The 19,635-nt window shown below is 39.3% G+C and overlaps 2 protein-coding genes across 2 annotated transcripts in view; one reads left to right on the top strand and one right to left on the bottom strand.

Annotated features, from left to right (window-relative positions):
- The window catches only part of INSYN2B (inhibitory synaptic factor family member 2B), a 31,754-nt gene extending 29,581 nt beyond the window's left edge, over positions 1 to 2,173 (bottom strand). Inside the window, exon 1 of the mRNA XM_032124544.1 lies at positions 1,812 to 2,173. The gene's annotated coding sequence lies outside the window, so the exon portion shown is untranslated. The remainder of the gene's footprint in view (positions 1 to 1,811) is intronic.
- Positions 1 to 19,635, top strand: part of DOCK2 (dedicator of cytokinesis 2) — a 157,358-nt gene that overhangs the window by 94,789 nt on the left and 42,934 nt on the right. The window contains exons 28-30 of the mRNA XM_032124540.1: positions 3,109 to 3,207; positions 4,323 to 4,417; positions 17,572 to 17,650. Coding sequence (XP_031980431.1) covers positions 3,109 to 3,207; positions 4,323 to 4,417; positions 17,572 to 17,650 — 273 coding nt within the window. The remainder of the gene's footprint in view (positions 1 to 3,108; positions 3,208 to 4,322; positions 4,418 to 17,571; positions 17,651 to 19,635) is intronic.

Below are 19,635 nucleotides of genomic sequence, written 5' to 3' on the forward strand. Positions count from 1 at the left end.
ACCTTAGGAAGCCCTGTTTGTGTTACAGAATAAGTCTGCCATTCCTTTTGATGTGCTTTGTATATACTCAAGCAAAACAACATTTCTTTTACCTTACCCACTACTTTACAGTGTTTATACTAAAGCCAGCAGTTTAGTTCATTTAAATATGGTATTAATTATGCAGGGGGTTAAGTGGACAGAGAATTTGAATATTTCCTCCATATTTTCTCCTCTGTTTTATTTTCATTTGACTGCCTATTTACTCGTGTTCCTGCTCCTGACAGCAGTACAGCATTCACAGTATCAATTTCCTAATTTCTTTACACATTTTTTTCAAGTCTTTCAGAAAACTGGATAATTAAAAAAACTGAGTTCAGTGCTGTATCTATTATGGGTTCTTTTACATTTTTAAGGAAATTATTGTATTGAAGTTGGGAAATGTTTTATTAAATCTCTTCATAGTTGTGCAGAGCTGTTTCTGGGGTTCTTTCTGTTCATATTGTCTCAGCAGTCAAGTGTTTACTTTGATACGTTTATTTTTTATACATTTGACCTAGTTCTAATCAATGTTTTCTGCTGAAATTCACAGGCTAAATCCGAACAAACCTAAGCACAGCTAAAATGACTCCCTAGGATTCTACCTGAACTTCACCTTGTCTGCCACAACCTCTTTTATACTATTCAATTCCTATGGACAGTGTTTGACAATGAAATAAGTTTTTTAATAGACTATTGTGTGATTCTGAATTTCTTCTGCCCATCCCATGAACACTCAGGCTGTGTCCCGGTGTAAGAGCTGGTTCTTGTGCAGAACTTGCTGTATTCACAGGCAGTTCATGCTCTTTGCACATTCCAGTAAGAGGCACTTAAACCCCAGAGGAGAATTTCAGTGGATACAGAGAGATCTTTGCAGGTTTGATCACAGCTCTGTAGAGCCCTGTGTTATCCTTAAGTTCTGCCAGTGAGAATGGCAGTGCTGGGGGTGCAGGGGCGCTTCAGAGATCCGAGGCTGCCTCTGAGAAGCGAATATTTATTGCTGCCATTTGGGGATTAGGAGGGAGGGGCAAGCTTTAAACCTATAAAGATGCTAGCATATGATTTCTGATAGTTGAGATTGCTGGCAAGAAAATGATTAAAGATCAAACAGTATTTGTATTTCCCTGCTTTACAGTTACATGGAAAGGATGGAGGAAGTTTTTGTAGCAAACCATCTTTACTGTCACCTATTTTATTATCATTCAGTCCAACTGATGTGAATTTGACAGGTTTGGTGCAAGGTCCTGGCCAGCAAGATATGATCTTTGCTTATGGCTCTTTTCAATGCATGTCATCTGTTAATTTTAAAATCACCATACACAGTCACTGAGGCATTTGTGCTGTACCATAATCACAGGCATAGCTAGACACATTTTTTGAAGTTGGTTTTAACAAAAGAAATAACCTTCTTAAAGTCTTTATGCCCTTAAGCATCATAATACATCTATTCAATGCTTGTGAAGAAATGCTGCTTATTTCAAGCAGTGATTATTTAACTTGAATCTAGAGAGGCATTTAGTGGTGAATGCTTAACTACTAAAAATACGAGCTGCTTTTCGTGTCAATTCTCTAACTTCTGTCAGTAATCTTTTTTCAAAATCAAAACACGAGAAGAAAACCCCCACACAATTTCAGCACCGAATCCTTTGCAATTCATTATTCCTTTCAGCGATGCATTTAACACCACAGCAAAGATTTGTCTGCTCCAGAACTGTAAAAGTGAAGTACTACTGCAGGAAACCCAGCATTTCTTTTAGAAGAGCATCAGTACCCGAGAACACACGATTTCTTACCTGAAAGCTTTTGCTTTACCTGCAGAAAATGAGTCTTCTTAGCCTTAAAAAGTAGGCAAGGCTCTCACTAGCACTAAGGTTACTCCGACAGAAGCTACGGTATGTCCTTTAGGTTGTAATTTCACTGTTTGTATGCAAGAAGTGCGCTGGGTCTGCTCACGTAGGAATAAATAAATAAAGCCCCGGCAGCGCGAAGCGAGCAGCGGCTCGTGGAGGGAAGAACAAGACCTCTAGTGGGCACAGGCAGCAGCCGAGACAGGCACGGCTCCCTCCGCTGGAATGGGGACAAAATGGTCGGGTGCGACAGAGCAGCCCAGCTGGGAAAGCTCGTGTGCCTCTGGCTCTGATTAACAGCGGGACAAAGCGAGCCCGAGGGACACCGAGAGCCTGAGCAGCGCCGGGGCCGGTTCTGAGCCAGGACAGTGAAAAGATCCAAGGAAATCTAGAAAAGGATTTTGCACGCTCATCGATTTTGTTGTTAAAATAAAGCGAAGCGTTGGAAGCAGGCTCGATTTTAAAACGAGAATTAAAGCATCAGCAAATGAAAAGGAATCAATAAGTTGGGAGCTTTACAGTATTAAAGGAAAACTGCAGATCATTGAACTCACTATTAGTACTTGGGAAAGAAGCGTCTTTGTGACTTCCAGTAACTTAGAGTGAAAACTTAGAACTGGAAATCATGTCATATCTTTCAGCATTTAGACTTGCGAATTAAGAAAGACTAAATACTTCCTTTTGAGGAAGTTTGAAAGAAGTTTTGAGATATGAAGGTCATAAGGTTCTATAGAAGTTCAGGAGTCCTGTAATAGCTGGTTAAACACCTGCAGAATGTAAAAAATAGCATTTATTGCACTATTTCTTCCTGTGAATAATAGAATTATTAGAAATTAGAAAATTTTGATTCTATATTTTCTTTGATATTTGATTCTATATTTTCTTCCTATGAATTCCTAATGGAAGAATCATGGGGAACATCACATGCCTTTTAGGAGTCTTAAGGCGATATCCAGTTGTACTTTGTACAAGTTTTCTTGTCACAATGTGTTTTCCATGTGGTGTATCATTAATGATGCAGCTTTCTTACAAGAGCCTGTCCCTTGCCAAGGCAGCTTTGGAATAATCCTTTTGGAGTTCTTAGTTTGTTTCTTTCATCTGGGCTTGCAAAAGCTTGACTATTATTTATTTCTACATGCATAAAGGGATTTTTCCGACATTTGGCATACTTCAACTTCAGAAAGAGTACAATCCAATACCTTAAGTAATCCACAGGTGTTGATTCTGTCTGGTTTGCTTTCAGAGTCATTTTGTGGCGTGCATGACAGCGATCCTAAACCAGATGAACGACCAGCATTATTCAGTGTACATTGAAACTTTCCAGACAAGTTCAGAACTAGTGGTGAGTACTAAGTGATCATGGAATAGATAGTTTTAAGTATTTGATTTCCTGTGAACAATCAGACAATTTTTGGGGTGTTTCTTGTCTGATTCTTCCTAGAATGAATTCTATTGCTGTACATTTTTTGTCTCTGTATTGTTGCACGGCCTCCCTCTTCTAGTTGTGCCGCTGGACAACACTGTAATCAGAAATTTGGAAAGGCACAAATGTCTCTGTTGATCCTGGCACGGAGGTGGTGATGTAACAATCCAGAATAAGTAATGGGATCTTTGTGCAGTACTCTATTGAGGATACAGAAAAGAAAAAGAATAAATCCACAACAAAACAACAGCAAAACTTATCCTCAACTAGTTGAAAATTCCCCCCCCCTTCACACACAGTGATCTATTTCCACTTTCGTTTTCACTATTGAGTCTACTCCTGGTGCTGGTAACATTGTAGGCTAAATGCAATAAATGCCCTATTCCTGTAGTGCATCCTTTTATTGCAGTTGTTTCTGCCATAATTTAATGGTAGTTCAGGTACACTGTAGCCAGAAGGTTTCCATAGTCCTATGTCTGTCCTTTTACACTCCTTGTGTAGCTCTCAGGTAAGTCAGGGCAGTGGCAAAGGTTTGGATTGCACCATCTGTAGTTAGTCCATGGAGGCAATATCTGCACTTGTCAAGAACTGATCCCTTTCCTTCCTTTCTTAAAGCCAGAGCGGTGCCATAAATAAAATTGTAAATGTGGAGTAAATGGACTAAAATAAAAATCCTGTATTTTTCAAATCTATTCATTCTTTATGCATAGTGAAACTGCTCTCCTAATTCACAAAAAACCCCCCAATTTTACTCCAAAGTACTACAACTTTTTCCTTCCATTCATTTATGCCTTATATTTTCCTAAGAGCCCTGCATAATGACTTCAGTGTAATGGCTTTTAGCTTCCATTTGGAATCTGAGACTGCTGTTCTACAGGACTTTGGCTCCAGTCTCAGGTTTACTGATAACACCAGGAATTCTTCTCTTGACTTCACTGAGCAAAGTGGAACTCCCCATCTTGGCTCATTAATCACACAGAAACTTCAAAGTGTGCATTACACAGCCCCAGCCTGACCACATTTTGTTGTTCCAGGACTTCTTGATGGAAACGTTCATAATGTTCAAAGATCTCATTGGGAAGAACGTTTACCCTTCGGACTGGATGGCCATGAGCATGGTGCAGAACAGGTAAAGAGGGGAGGAGGACCAGTGCTCCTGTTCTGTGTGCCTGTGGAGAGTGACTCATTTCGTATCTTACAAAACATTTTTCAGTTCAGTCTAGAATTACTTTATCATTCCAGTCTGGGGAATGCCAAGAAGGTCATCTGAAGCAATCCACTAAATAGCTTGTTGCCTGTGCTTTAAGTCCACTTTTTAAAATTTATTTGGGTATTACCTTTACAGCTGAACTTATTCTGGTTTCTTGTTTTCAAAGAAAAACTTCGAGTTTAGATGCTGGATTGTATTATGAAGTGAATACACTTTTTAAGCAAGACTTCTGTTGACAGTGACCTGTACTACCTTTATTTTAGTTTTGTAGAGATGGTGGTAACACTGAGTTTTCTAGAAGTTGCAGAGGGACTGGTCTAAGAGTTAAGTGTCAAAAGTGCATAGGTTTGAATGAACTTAGTCCACAGATGCTGTTTATTTGAAATGTCACAGTTATACAATTCTTCCACTTTTATAATATATAAAAAGAGAGGAAAGAGGACACTCAATAAACTTGATCATTTCCTGAGAGTGTTTGGTCTTGAGAAAAAGATTTGCCAATAAAGTTTACAGTTTTGTGATATCAGATTTTGATATTGGATACATTTTAATCTAGGATTTGAATGGAATGATGTTAAATGAAAAGGTTGGTTGGGGCTTTTTTTGCATTCTGTGGTTGAAAAGTGAAGATTATGTTCTAGAGGGTAGTGATGGTTCTAGTCAGGTGTCCAAACCTCACTTTGTCACTCATGGATGTTAATGACCATGCAGAGGGATCCCTGACCCCTCTTCTGAGGTGGGCAGGTACAGATGTGCTGGTGGATGTGTAAATTCAGGGAATATTTTGTACTTTACAGTAGTTTCATCTCTCTTGTTTTTCTGTCTGAGCTAGTCTTTGGCCTATAAGGCAAAATCCAACTCCTTGCACATTCTTATGTGGCTGCTGCTGTGATTGCAGTTAGTTTTAATGTACCAAGGATTACTCTAAAAAATATCAATTTGGTACTAAACTACCTACAGTCATCTGGCACATGTCAGCACATCAAACCTTTCCTGTGTAAAGCTGTTTCTCTTATCTAGAAAATGCTGTTGACACCCACCCTGTCCACAAGTATAGGATTATTTTATTCTATATGTGTGGGAAGTGACTGTCCTTGGTCAAAGAATGTCTTTGGGGCTTGGCCTTCACCTGGTGGTGTCTGTATTGCCTCAGGTCCTGACAGTGAAAACTGCTTTGGGGGACTGTATGTGTGTACATCTGCCTCCTAATGACTCTGAGCTCTGTGGACAAGTTGTTCCAGGCAGGTTTTGTCACTCTAAGCTTTATCCTCTGTAAAGAAATAAGTTAGCATTTAAAAAAATATTGTTTAGAAGCTATTTAACAGTCCTCCTGTAAACACATTGCTTACCTAAAATGACTTGGCACTGTTTATACTCCTTGATTATGCTGCTGTTCTCTGGAATGCATAAGGAAATGAGTTATTGATCTTACTTTATGTCTTAATTTTATGTTATATCAACAACTGGGAGTGAGGATTTTTTATCATTCTTTATAGAAATTTGGTTTTGTTTTTTCTTTTTTTGGATTTTGGGGGGTTTTTTTGAGAGAATGGATGTTCCATGAGATAAATTGAAGACTAATTTAGTTTTGTAGATTTGTCTTGTTAACATTCTTTACCACAAACCAGAGAAGTAGCACAGAGAAGAAGTCACAGGGGATCAGGCTTAGGTCTCTTACACTAACACCAAGAGAAGAAAAAGAAATTAAAACAAAACCCCGACAAACCAAACACAAAAAATATCAGCACAGTGCAGGTTTTGCATTCTTAACTCCCCTGTTGTGAACAGGAGGCTCCATGCAGGCTTTTTACTCCCTGAAGGAGCTGTTCTGCCTCGAGTCTCCCCTTTCTGCCTTTGCAAAGAGCTTGGTTAGGGCTGTTGGGCATATCTGTGGTGTGTGGTGTAACCTGGCCAGGGGCAGGGTGGAGCTGGTGGCACTTGTGCCCTCCAGGTGTGCAGCAAAGCCTGGCAGGCTCCCCTGCATGATTGGGTGTGTTTTGTGGCTTGCAAGGAAAGTGGGAATTGGAGGAGTTTTGCTGTAGGAGGGACTGCAGCACAGAGAAGTGAAATCAGTACAGAGACAGAGGAGAGGGAAGAGCAGCACCAATACTGCAGGTCTGGTCTTGTTTGCTGAGCAGAGGCCCCAATTCCTGTCATATGGAAGTAAAGACAGGCAGTGCCTGAATGATACCAGGGATATTTCAGCTAAAAGTTTGATGTCTGGCATAGATGGAAGCAAACAATGAGAGAATGGCTTTTTACAGGCTCCAAAGGAAGGGAGAATGGACACATTCCTGTCCAGGAGAAGCTCTGGTGTATGGGTTGAATGAATTGGAGTAGAAGCTTAACTGACTAAACTTAGTTATCAAGCTTTGCCTGTATCAGGATGGAATTATTTAACTCAAGTTACTTTAACTCACTACTATAAACATCGTGCTCTTTGCTTCCCAAGCATGCTCAGGCTACCAAAGCATGTTTGAAGGAGGCTGAATCTGTGTGTACTGGTCCCACTGGACAGGCAGTATTCAATGAGCAAAAGAGAATGAAAAGGGGGAATAATAATACATATATAATAATATAATAATAAGAAATAATGAAATACCTTTTCTTTTTTCCTGTTCCCCCCCCCTCCTTCCATTAACAGCAAGATGGAAAGAACACTTTTTTTACAGCATGCTAGGTGGTGCAGAACACTTTGGAAAACAGTAACACCATCGTTGAGGTCATGAGGATATAATATCTGAGTTATTTTTGTGATCCTCCATGGTGGATTTAATTAACTTTTGTTCTAATTAAAGTTGCTTACTGCATTCTTCTTATTATTAGTTTCTACTCCTTATATGTGCACTTTATTCCACTCATGACACTTAGATATTGGCTATTAACTTATTAAAAGCAGTAATTCCTAAGTACATGGCATTTGTGGGGAAATGCTTAGCTGGTTTAGCTAATACCATATAGTCTGTCTATCTTTCAGCAGTTCATAATTTTAATTCAGAGGGATATAATTTCTCCCAGGAAATTAATGTACTTTATTGTCAACATGAAGTGCATGGGGAGTCAGATTTGCTGAAGAAGGAAGAGTTAGCAGGGTTAGCAACTACAGGGAAAGCATTCACATCCCTTAGCTTGTCCTCTGGGCTTTGAAAGGGTGATTCCTCACAGGGAGTCTGAAAGTATTTGATCTTATCAAAATTAGTGCCTGGGATCACTTGGGTTGGTGTCCAGTCTGAAGTGGCCCAGTGAGCACTTTGTTTGCATGTCCATTTGGGTAGTGCTGTGAGCCTTTGGCTCACATTATATTAAGGTATTTTAAAATAAATGGAAACAGTGTTTCACCAGCACATTTCAAGGTCGGATCCTACTGGGTGGAAAAACTCCTGCAAGATAACACTGTAGGGTATTTTATAACACTGGTAGTTTGGCTTTTTCTAGAATATGTTTTCATTACCTGTGCATCTGAGTGTTTTCAGACATCTGTCAGAGTCAAGTCTTCCCCAGTGCTTTTTAAGTCTAACTTGAAAGGTTTAGCACTGCAGGTATTTGGCAAAAGAACTGGAATTGTTGTCAATTTTCTTTCATTATACATACCAAAAATAGCTGCTTACTTGCTGATGAGATGCTTTGTAACACCCTCCAGACGTGGTTCTCATGGAGCTCACACCTGGAGCACTGTTATTAACTCAGCCAAAGCTCACTGTGGCTTCAAATCAGCGTCACCTGCAGCCCCAGGCACCTCAGCAGTTCTCAGCCTGCCAGGGCTGTGGGCTCTCTCGTTGTCCTGGTCCTGGCCAGGCAGCAAAGAGAGGCAGAATAAATTCCTCTTCGATGCCCAGCAAGGGATTGCTGGGACTTCTGTTCAAGAGAAGGACAGTAGGGATTCCAGGCCTGGGTTTTGTTGGGGTTTTTTTTGTGTTTTTCTTTTCATAGATCATCAGAGAATGGCTCTGTGACTTCTGAAAAATTTGTTTTCCACATATGTATGCATGTTGCTGAACACAGCCTTGGAATAAGTGTCCAAGGCCAGGTTGGACGGGGCTTGGAGCAACCTGCCCCAGTGGAAGGTGTCCCTGACCATGGCAGGGGGTGGAATGAGATGAGCTTTAAGGTCCCCTCCAACCCAAACCATTCTGTGATTCAATGAGCTCAAGTTGAAAGGGAGAAAATCCCCAAATTAATTAAAATATTTGAGCTGCTTCTCAGTCTTCTATTTATCTGTTGGTGGAAATAAAAGCTTGTCATATTTAAAAACAAACAAACAAACAAAAACCCCAAACCAACCCCCAGGTGAATAGTTTAGGTTACTTTTACCCTGAAAGCTGATTCATTTATGTAACTAAGGTTGGATGACAGTGTTATGGTTTATTTTGTGCAAATAAGGCAGAATTTAGAAGGCTCATCTTCTGCATACAAGTAACTCTTTTCTTTGATCTTGTTTTCCTCTGCAACTTTTGACTGATTTAAACATCTTCTTACAGAAGTGCAGTTGTTTTTATAAGGGCTTGAATTTTCGGGGGAGCAGAATACATTTATACACAGGCTTATGGCATATTGCAGGACTTCATAATTGTAATGTACGAAAAGATATTTTAAGCAACAAGTATAAATGTCTAATGCAAATATTCTTTTATGCACAGTTGCAGAAAAGGGTAAATAAGGTATTATAACAAGTGCAAACAAACGTTACTGTTTAGTCATGGATTTAATTGTGTACAGTGATAGGATGTGTCCTTGGACAGCTTGGTTTTGCTGTGAGACTACAAATGTCCTTGCTGAAATGCAGTTTCCCTGTTAATATGAAGTCCCTTTCAGAGGGAAATTTATTTCTTTATTGTTTTCCATGCTGGAGTATTTGGTACACAGTGCCTCAGTGTTCTCAAATTTGTATTCCTGCCCATTAAATCCAGGCTCCTCTGTTTCCTCATTGTCTTTCTCAGTCTCTACAAAAGTCAGCATTTGTAATCAGGCAAATGGCATTAAGTTAGTCCTGGGGCAATGGGGCAAGGCAGGTGAGAGCAGAGGGAGTTGTTTCCCTGGGGACTGTACTTCCCTCCCAGGGAGAGTTCCAGCTGTGGCTGCTCCGTTCACGCTCTGCTGGCAGCTCCAAGCCTGGCACAAAGAGTCCCTTCCATCTGCGGGTGCCTGTGCCAATGTCACCCTGCCTTTCCATCCTTGCATCTTTCTAGCTAAATTCTGCTAATTCTGCTCTAGCTCTGCATGCTGCTGGTGGTTCTCCATGGTGTGGAATTATCTGCTTACCAAGAATCTGAACACGTAATTATGTAGTGGTTGCAGCAGATAATCCGCTCAGCAACAGAGGCAGTTGCCCATCGTGGTCATGGTACAGAGTGGATGCCTGGTAGGCTTTAACTGCAGTCATTTATTTAGTCTTTTATCTAAAAATGCAGAGAGAAAATATGCAGGGAGATACCCCATTCCCACTCCCACTGCAGAGTGTCTCACCTTTCCTGGTATCAGCTGCTGGGATGCTCACACTCCTAGGCTAAGAGCTCTCAGAACTAAAAGTAAAGTCCTCAGTGGAGAGAACAACTCAACACAAAAAAAAAATCTTGGTAATTTGATGTTCTCAGAAAGTCAGTGGGATAAACTGTTACTCTCCTAAATACAACTTCGACTTGCAGATAGAAACCCCTAAGGTTCGTTGCTATGTGGCCTGTTATAAAATGCTTTCTTATGTTTTCATGTATTTTAATTTTAATAAAACATCTGGGGATTAAGACAACGAGGAGTACTTTCCCCTCTATTGAATATATGTGCAAATGAGTAAAAAACATTGAAGAGATCACCCACACAAACTGTTCTGTGTCACTACAGAAAAGACTGAAATTTCAATATTCATAATTTTCATCAGTTGTAAGTGCAGTTGAGCAATCTTTCTGTCTTCCTCTTTCTGAGTAGCTTTGACCAGAACTTCTTATAATTAGAGTTTTTCAGGAAATAAAATATATGCAGTTTCCTTGTATTTAACATTATTTTGAACAGTTAATTTTCATATTTTTTACCAGAAGCATCACAAAATAGGCCTGCTGGTGTATTATGTATTTGCTGCATAATCATCTCTTTTAAAATTCATAGTCTGCTGGTTCAATGCAACAAAAATCAGTGGAAGAATGGAGAAGTAATTTTGCGATCATCAGTTCAAACTTTCTTCAAAAGTGAAGGCTGTGGAGTTTATTAGTGTGTGGCATCCTGACACAACCATGTTAAGACCTTACATTCATCTTTAAGAGCCAGGTTTCAGCTTTGTGTCTGATTCCCATTCTTGATCTAGCACTAACGACAGCATGTGATTGTTAATTTTTTCATTAATTCAGAATGCTTCTACTATGCAAAAAATTTTCTGGAATGAGCAAAAAAGCAAAGGAGACTGAAGTGAGAAGAAACAATATAAGCAAAATTACTGAAAGTAATGAGGTACTGAAACCTCTCTGAAATTTTCTTAGAGCCCATTCTGACAGCTCTTCATACGCTTCATTTTCAAACTATGAAGTTTCTTAGAGTTCAAAACATCCCATTTCCAGGAGTTTGGCATAAAATGTGTACCTAATATGCAGACTTGAAAATGTATTTTGGTTCCTAAATGAGAGCTACAAAGCAGGTTTTGGGTAGATGCTGAAGGAAAAGCTGCACACAAAGAGCCTGTTGGCCAAGTGAAGGGTCTCACATGGAAACTTGGCTTGTCTGGCACAAAGCCACTGCACATTCCTGTCTTCCTCTGGGAGTTCATTGTGCTGCTGTCAAAGTAACTCTGACACAGTGCAGCCTGCAGTGTTCTGGATGCTTGGCATAGCTGTTTAATGTAAATTTTCAAATCATGCTAGTAAGGAAAAAAACCCAATGTATAATTGAGACAAACCCCAATGTTATAATTGAGACAAGAGCAGGCAGAGCACAGCCATTTTGAAGCAGTTGCTTTCTGACTGTGTTATTTAGTTACACTCTGGGCGTACATTGGAAAAGAATTTAGGAACATGGCAGTGGCTTTATCATTAGAATTCAATATGAATAGTTCAAGAAATTATTCTTCAGTCTGTAGTGAAGCTGAGTTGACACAAGGGAGAAATATGATGAAATTATACTCCTTTCTTTGTGCCACTGGCCATATTTTTCCAGTTACCATGGAAGTGGATTTCTTCCCAAGTGTTGCCATTATTGTGCTCTTCATAACTAGGTTTCATGTAGCCACGAGGTTATTAAATATTGCTTCCATCTTGCATTACCCTTCATTTCTAGATCAATGATTGCCATATTATTAGGAGATAATTTCTGCTCTTGCTTTGTGAAGATTTTTGTTATTACCTTTTCACCTGTAGTACACGTGTGCTTTAGTGTCTCCTGTCACACTGATTGCTCGTTCTGTGTATTTTGTACCATCCAGCATTAGTTCATAGTTGCCATTCACTGCTTCAGTCCTTGACAAGGATCAGCACTGGGGTTTGGCTCTGACCCACTCTTTGAATCTTCTGATTCTGTCATGTGCCTTCTTCTGCTTGTTCTGCACACAACAAGCAAGAAAAAAGGTGACAGAAGCCTACAGGAGAAGGGAATCATTTGACTCCAGCTGCTTTTCCCTTGTGTTTGCTTCATGTTACAATACCTATCAGGTGTCTTCTGCACAGCATTTTATGAGGATGATACTAGGAAGTCAATATAAGTTATGTACAAGTATTATTTTGGCTTTGCTATTCCCTGCTCCAGATTTCACAGAATTGGCATAATGGCCAAACCATGTCTATCAGAACTCAGAAAAGATCTTTAAAAATATAGTCAGTACATCCTCCAGGGTTTGCAAGAACTTCCCTCATATTCCTTGTCTGTTCAGGTAGAGGATTCACTGATTAAAGCGCTGACTAATCAGTTTTGGGGACTACAAAAACCACTGAAGTTAGTGGAACTCCTTCTGGCTTGAATTTTGGACCAAACTCTCTGAAGGAAAAGCACTTAGGGTTTGTGAGAAGAAGTTCTGAATTGTAAAAACTGTCCATGCCTTCACTGGCTTTTAGATGTGACTTTAAAAACCCATATATGCCATCATTTTAATGGTTTCTTTCAATAAGTTTTCATAACACAGGAAATACGCTCTTTTAAACTTTCTTTTTCTGGGTCTGATTATCCAGTAGAAGTTTGTACTTGATTCATTTTTTCCACCTGTCATTACATCAGTGCAGTCACGGCTTGAGGAGACATAGCAAGCATGAGTTTGAGTTGATGCTCATAAATACCTAAGTGAATTCATTCAGCCTTCACCTCAGTATATGGGTTACTCATCTCAGAGTTGAAGCAGTGAAATCCCAAATTTTCGAGTCATGTGAACCTGAAAAGACATTGAAGAGCATCTCACTGCAGTTGGGCACTGCTTTAAAAGAATTCACATGTAGGAGTCTGAGACGAGGTTCTAGTCGTTATTTTGGAAATGTTTCTAATGCTGTATCTGAATCATGCACCTTTCCCAAAATAATGTTGTGGACCCAGAAGCGTTTCTTGTTTGGAACAAGGTGCAGAAAAAGGCCAGCTTTTACAAAACCACTAAGAACAGTCAATGTGAATGTAAGGGTTTGTTTGTTTGGGGTTTTTTCAGGGGGGTGTTGTTTGTTTGTTTGTTTTATTAAGTCCTCTCTTTGATTTACATTGCAAGAAGCTGACACAACAATTCCAACTAGCTTGCTAAAAATAGCTTGGAGTTGCAGATCTGAATTTTAGATTTATTACCTATTTACACTTCAAAAACAAGGACAACATGCAGACCTATTTCACTGTTAGACAAAATCATCATCTTCTGAGAAATAGCCTTGAAATCCTATTTTTATTAATATGTTGTTTATGAATACAGAATTCTTTCCTTGTTCCATCTCAATCCCTCTGTTTTATTTTGAGGGAGAATCAGCTTGAAATCAAATCTGTATCTTACGGTGACATGAATTTCCAATTTTTTCTGTCTTAAATGATTTGTCTACGTTACTTAAGGTACTGTTCTCCCCTGTTAAGAACAGACATCTAAGTGTGTGAAACTGAGTACAGTTGCACAGGATTCTATTCTTTGGGCTCATTTTCCAGCCAAAGTTTTGGACAAATGTCTCTGACAATACAATAAAGTGAAGCAGAAGCAGCAGGAAATTCAGAGAGAGAGAGGAAACAGGAGCAGTTGAACCATGGCAATGTTGTTGCTGTCCTGAGCCAAAACCCTGCCTTTTAATACCCAGATTTAGCCCAGAGACTTTGGACTTCGAACAGCTTCCCTAAATCTTCAGGCCCAAGAGTTTTATATGAGCTGTACATTAGAAGCATCAATCCTCATAAACTCAGGAAATATCATGGAAGTTATTGTGGGTAAAGGAATTTCAGCAATTTTAAATCACAATTATTTAAATTGATGAGAAATTAAATCTGTAGTAAGTGTAGAAAAGTTATTGGTTAATTAAAATTAATGGAAAATGTGACAATTTAATTTAAGTCTTTAAAGATTCATGTTTAAAATTATATTTTCTCTGTTTTTTTCATCAAAATCTCTAACTGTTTTAGAAGTACCTGTTTAGTTTCGTACTTGTGGCTACTTAATTAATGCCCCTTTTTGGTGAAAGGGGAGACTGAGGCAGGACAGTGAAATCATTGAGGCATTGGAAGGAGCCAGGAATAGCATTCAAACCTACTGCCTAAGTGACTCCCAGTGACAGGAATAGATACACCCTTTAGGCAAAATACAAATGCATGAAAATATTGGGAACTTGACAGCCTGGAAATATTGCATGCTCCCTGAAAATGTGTCATTCCAGTCTGTCAGATAAAAATATTTGTGAGAGCAAAAGGGATATTTACAGAAGACAGCTTACATATAATTATATTGTATAGAATCCTGTAAATATTTTTAATGTTTTCTGTGATTTCTACAGGGCATTAAATACCTCAGTATTTCTCAGGTGTCCTTGAGTTTTTTTCTGTATGGCTAAAAGCAAACCACAAGCTTGTCACAAAACTTTTTATTATTACACACAGTAATATGTCAATATTATGAAATAGATTTCCACTAATATATTTCATGTGTGTTTCAGTTATGGTTATTTCTACTCTATCTTGCATGATATTTCTATTTAAAGAGTAAAGGACTGAAAAGTGTGGGAGTTTTTTATTGCAAGAAAAATTATTAGCACCGTACCAGAGTCTGCCTAAACTGGATATTTAGGTGATGTGTTTCACCATGGTGTTGGAGTAGTGTGGAAATCCACAGAATTTGGGAACTAAAAAAGTCTCAGAAATGGAAGACACCTCCTCCTACTCCAGCCAAAAAACTCTGAGTGAAGGGAAATGCTCCTCCCTGAGCAGCTGAAGCTCAAGAAGTGCTTATGTGACTTGGCAAGAAATAAACTTTGTAAATCAAAGGGTCTAGAGCAATACAGAGATACAGAAAAGACACAACACTGAAAAGGCCTTGACCTAAAACTCCTGTTCTGAAGAATAATGATGATGATGACACAGAACAACGTGTCTGTGATTCTGCCAAGCTGTGTGGGGTTTTGTGCTGCCTAAAATAGATCACTCTTTCAGAATTCCCTTTTTTTTGCAACATCTTAAACCATTTGTGTCAAGTATCAGGCAGCTTTGAGGAGATAAATGTCCCTGTGTGAGTGGAGCATCAGGGAAGAATGTGTTTATTTCCTTGTGGGCAGTGTGGGACAGCTTTCAGTGGGAATCACATTTAGGAGTTGATTACATAAAGGTGGCAAAGCAAGTTCGATAGGCTGGGAAATGGCAGTGGGGGCACAGGGCAGCCCTGTGAGTATGCACACAGAGAATGAGAACTCTCTGTTCAGCAGAGCAGTGACAGCCTGCAAGGGCAGCACTGAGCAAAATTAGATTTCTTGAACTGGAGGAGATTTGATGACACTTGGCTTTTCACAAATCAGCCCCTCAATTCAGCTGGCAAGATTAGCTCAGCCAGAGCTAGAAGATGAGATCAGAGGATGCCCTGGACCACAGGGAGGAAGCTCAGCTGAGTGTGTGGGATGATGCTGTGGAGTGACACAGCACCATCAGAAATCTGTAACCTCCCCCTGCCACAGCTCCTGCAGCATCCCTCTGGTCACCTTCACAAGAAGAACTTGGCAAGATGTGACAACATGCGTAGTTACTGAATTTCCTTGATCACATCAGCAGTTCAGGGGAACGTTACACAGATGGAAAGAAATTCTTCTTTAGGTTTTCACAAAGAATATTTACCTCCTGGAGAACTTCACCCACAACAAGGGATTTCACTCCAGCCAGTCACTGCTCTAATGAAGCAGGGAGCTCCTTTGGGTGATTGCTCAGTGGTTAAGTGGGATTCCCTGTAGTAAGCTTGCCAAAAGCTGAACTTTCGCTTTACCTCCCTCATTAAGAAACTGAACTTAGGCCTTCTGATTTCTTTTTTTGTGATGAGACTAAAACTCCTTTCCCTGACTGTTCTGTTTCTCCAGTGGCTCACAGACAGCTGCCAGGGGACCAGTGTAACAACACAGCTTGTTTGCTGTGTTCTACCAGCCTCCAGTGACCAGTGGCATTTAATTGTCCTCCCTTCAGTTTAGTCTTTGATGTGTCTAATCACTTCTGAGCCAGTATAAAATTCAGGCATTTGCAGCATCCTGTAGCAAGGAGCTGCAGAGTTGAACAAGATTAACACAGAACCTGGGTTCGCTTCTTTTGGATGCACATTCTGGTTGTGTTCAGTGCTCTCTGATGCTTCTCAGAGAAGCTGTGAGCACTCAGTCTCTCATCTCCTTGGTACTTTCGATTTTATAGCTCCTGTCACCTCCCTCCTCAGTCACACCATGTCCCCTGACTGAGGATCATTTCTGTGTCACATTTATTTGCTTGTTTTCTTCTCTCTTGTTTCTTTTTCTATTTGTTTATCCTTTTGAGATGCGACACCAAAACACCAGAGTGATTCCAGCACAAGGACACAACATTCCTTTGACAGTCACATATGGATATCCTGTGGTTTCTTAATCTTTTGCTGATAATCCTAATTATTGAATTATTGCTTTCTCTCATGCTGCTAATCACTGAGATGGTGGGGATTTCTGGACCTGGCTATTACAACTATTAGATCTCTTTCCTGACTGGGAATATCTAGTTGACAGCCAGTCATTGTATTTGAACAAATAGGATTGGTTTTCCCTTGTGTTCAGCTTTCTCTTTGCCCCTACAGTGCTTTCCATAGAAATACTTCCATTTAATAGCTTTGAAAAATCTACCTATGAAGTGGAGTCTAATGATCACTTTCAGTCAGTTTACAATTTTGAAAACAACTAAATTATTTAAATAAACTTTATAAATATTTAAAGATACTATTGATTTTTCTTTTACAAATGTCCCATGCTGGGAAGTCAGACAAGGAAATTAGCTTTAGAAACATGACTTAATCACGTTGCATTAATCAGGAGCTTAAACAGGTGCTGCTTTTCAGAATAGAAGGGTAATGTTCATGCTCTTACTCTTGGAAGAAGTAACTGTATAGGATTTTGAATCTGTATTTTCACTGTTTTGAATGTTTTTATAATCTACCCGGGGAGGAAGCTGGACAGAGGTGTCGTCCTGCCCTCCCCACCCATAAGAGAGCTGAAAAACTGCACTCAGTATCTTTGAAGTGGCAAAAGTGCAGTTGCAGCTCCTAACTAATGATGTGAGCACAGGAGCTGTTTCAGCTGTCAAACCCCCAAGAGGAGGTGATGCCACCCTTGTGAATGATCTGGGTTTGGCAGAAGGTAACATTGGGCTTGAAAGAATTGCTCTCTTTTCTCAGGAATGCAGTGTAGTGTGCAGCAGAGGAAGCAAAACTCTGTTGTCTGACTTTTCCAGTAGAAGTTGAGAAACTTTTTGATAATTGTGTAATTTTTTTTATGGGTAACACTATAAATCCTGTGCCACTGGACAGATTGTCACCTGCTATGCTCAGGTGTGTGAGAACTCTGATGCTCCCAGTGTGTTCAGTGCCAAATGTGCTTCCACCAACATCATACATGGTGGGTATTGATTGCCAGATGTTACATTCATTTATCTATATCACTGTTTTTCCTTTTTAGGGTGTTCTTGAGAGCCATCAACAAATTTGCAGAGACAATGAACCAGAAATTTTTGGAGAACATGAATTTTGAAGTCCAAGTAAGTATTTAGGGTTTTTAGCTGAGCCAAGGCAGTACATGCAGGTCAGCCCAAGCCCCTCCTGGTGCTGTGCCCCAGTATCAGACACGTTGTGGATCTGAGTGGGGCAGGACTGGACTGTCTTCCATGTGACATCAGAACTGGGCACTTATTATTTATAATAAGGCACTCAACCAGCGTATTTTCCTCTGTGACTCTGTTCAGGACTGGGAAGCCACAAACTTGTTTTTCTTAGCCAGCCAAGTGCACTCAGAAAGTCAATCTCAGACATAACACACAGAGCCTCTACAATGTCAGTGCTGTGGATGTAGGATAGGACAGAAGGAGCTTAACTTTGCTGATTCCTAGAGTATTTAGCACTTAGAATTTATTTTTGACTTGTAGTCTTCCTGACAAGTCTATCTCTATTTATGCAATTTCATTAGTTCTTTCTGTAATAATTTTTAATTAGGGTTGGTTGGGGTTTTTTGTTTGTTAGGTATCATTCTGTGTAACTGAACTATTTGGTTATGCATTTTACCACCTTTGGCTTCCTTTAGATAAGAATGAAAATGCCTGTAGTTTTCACGTTCATCAAATTGGTGTTAAAATGTAAGTACACTTTTAGATTCAGGATTTGTCCCTAAGTGCTGCCTGATCATGGTGTGTAAAATTATTCTGTTCCATTCTTACATAAAGTTCAGGGCTTTATATTTTGCAGTTCATCTCACAACTTTCAATCTGTTTTAAATGATTCCACTTGTCTAAAAACAGTTTGGGAATTGGTCTCTTGGTCCTCAACACAAAACACCTTGGTCCCAAATAGCTGCAGAGCTATGCCCATGTAGGGGTTACACAGGAAGAGTTTGAAAGACAGTAGTGAAAAGAAAGGTAAAAGATTCAGTTCACACTCAGTTACAGTGGCCCCAAGTAGGAAATGTAGAGCTTTTTCCTGCTTTATTTCATTAAAAATGTTTTACCTTCAAAAGATGTGCTTATACATATGTGCATGTGTATAATATTAAGATTTTTAAAGATGTTTCTTCCAACAAACTTAAAATTTATTTTTTAGTAAATATCCCTGTTGGAAACTCTCAACCCCTTGACATATTTATGATACAATCTGTCTAAGGCTCTATCAGTTTATTAATAAGAAATTTGTAACTTATAATTTCTATGGCATTTAATCACTTATTACTGCACAATGTGTCAGTAATTTTTAAAAGCAGATAACAAAGGTCTGAAAGACATCATGTGCAGGATACCAAAACCACACAGACTATAAAGACTGTATCTGTCAAAGTTTTATTAAGGTGTACACTGCCTTTTTCAAACATGAAAGCAGCAGTTTGATCTGGAGCTTTTATTTCAGCTCTTTCCTGTGGCAATTCTGTGCCTTCCAAATTGTTATCAAACAACCATTGGAACGTTGTAGTTCCACAGTGCACCTTGCAGTTCAAGGGAATACATTAATGCTCTTTTATTCATGACTTGTCAAATATCTGGAGGCTCTGAGTAAGCTAAACAATGTTATAGTAAATAAGTGGAGCCCTGTAAAGAATTGTAATACCCTTAGAGTCTTCATAAGAGGATTTAAAGTACAAATCAAGGTGTTACCTTACTTTTCTTTCATGGATAAAAGCTCTGCAAACCTTCTAAGAGTTCCCTAAGTATACCTATTTAAAAAGCTGCTACTGGACTAAAAGAGGTCTGAATAGTGCAAAGCACATTGTCTAGTATTCTTAATTGTAACTTTAATTTGATTTCCCACCGTATTTTTTTTATATTTATACACCTTGGCTGTAAGCAAACCTGAGCAGTGGTTAACTCAAAGTAAATGAGAAACTCCTGTGCTTCATAAAACAGTTCACCTTGTTACTGTGTAGCTGTATTTCTATTTTTATTTGCATTTGTATAGAAAAACTGTGAATTGGGACAAAGAAATGTTTTTTCTATTTTGATTTGAGAAAAAATTTGGAAGTAGCATAACTATAAGGTTTATTAGG

Source organism: Corvus moneduloides, chromosome 15, assembly GCF_009650955.1.
Source record: "Corvus moneduloides isolate bCorMon1 chromosome 15, bCorMon1.pri, whole genome shotgun sequence".
Lineage (NCBI taxonomy): Eukaryota > Metazoa > Chordata > Aves > Passeriformes > Corvidae > Corvus > Corvus moneduloides.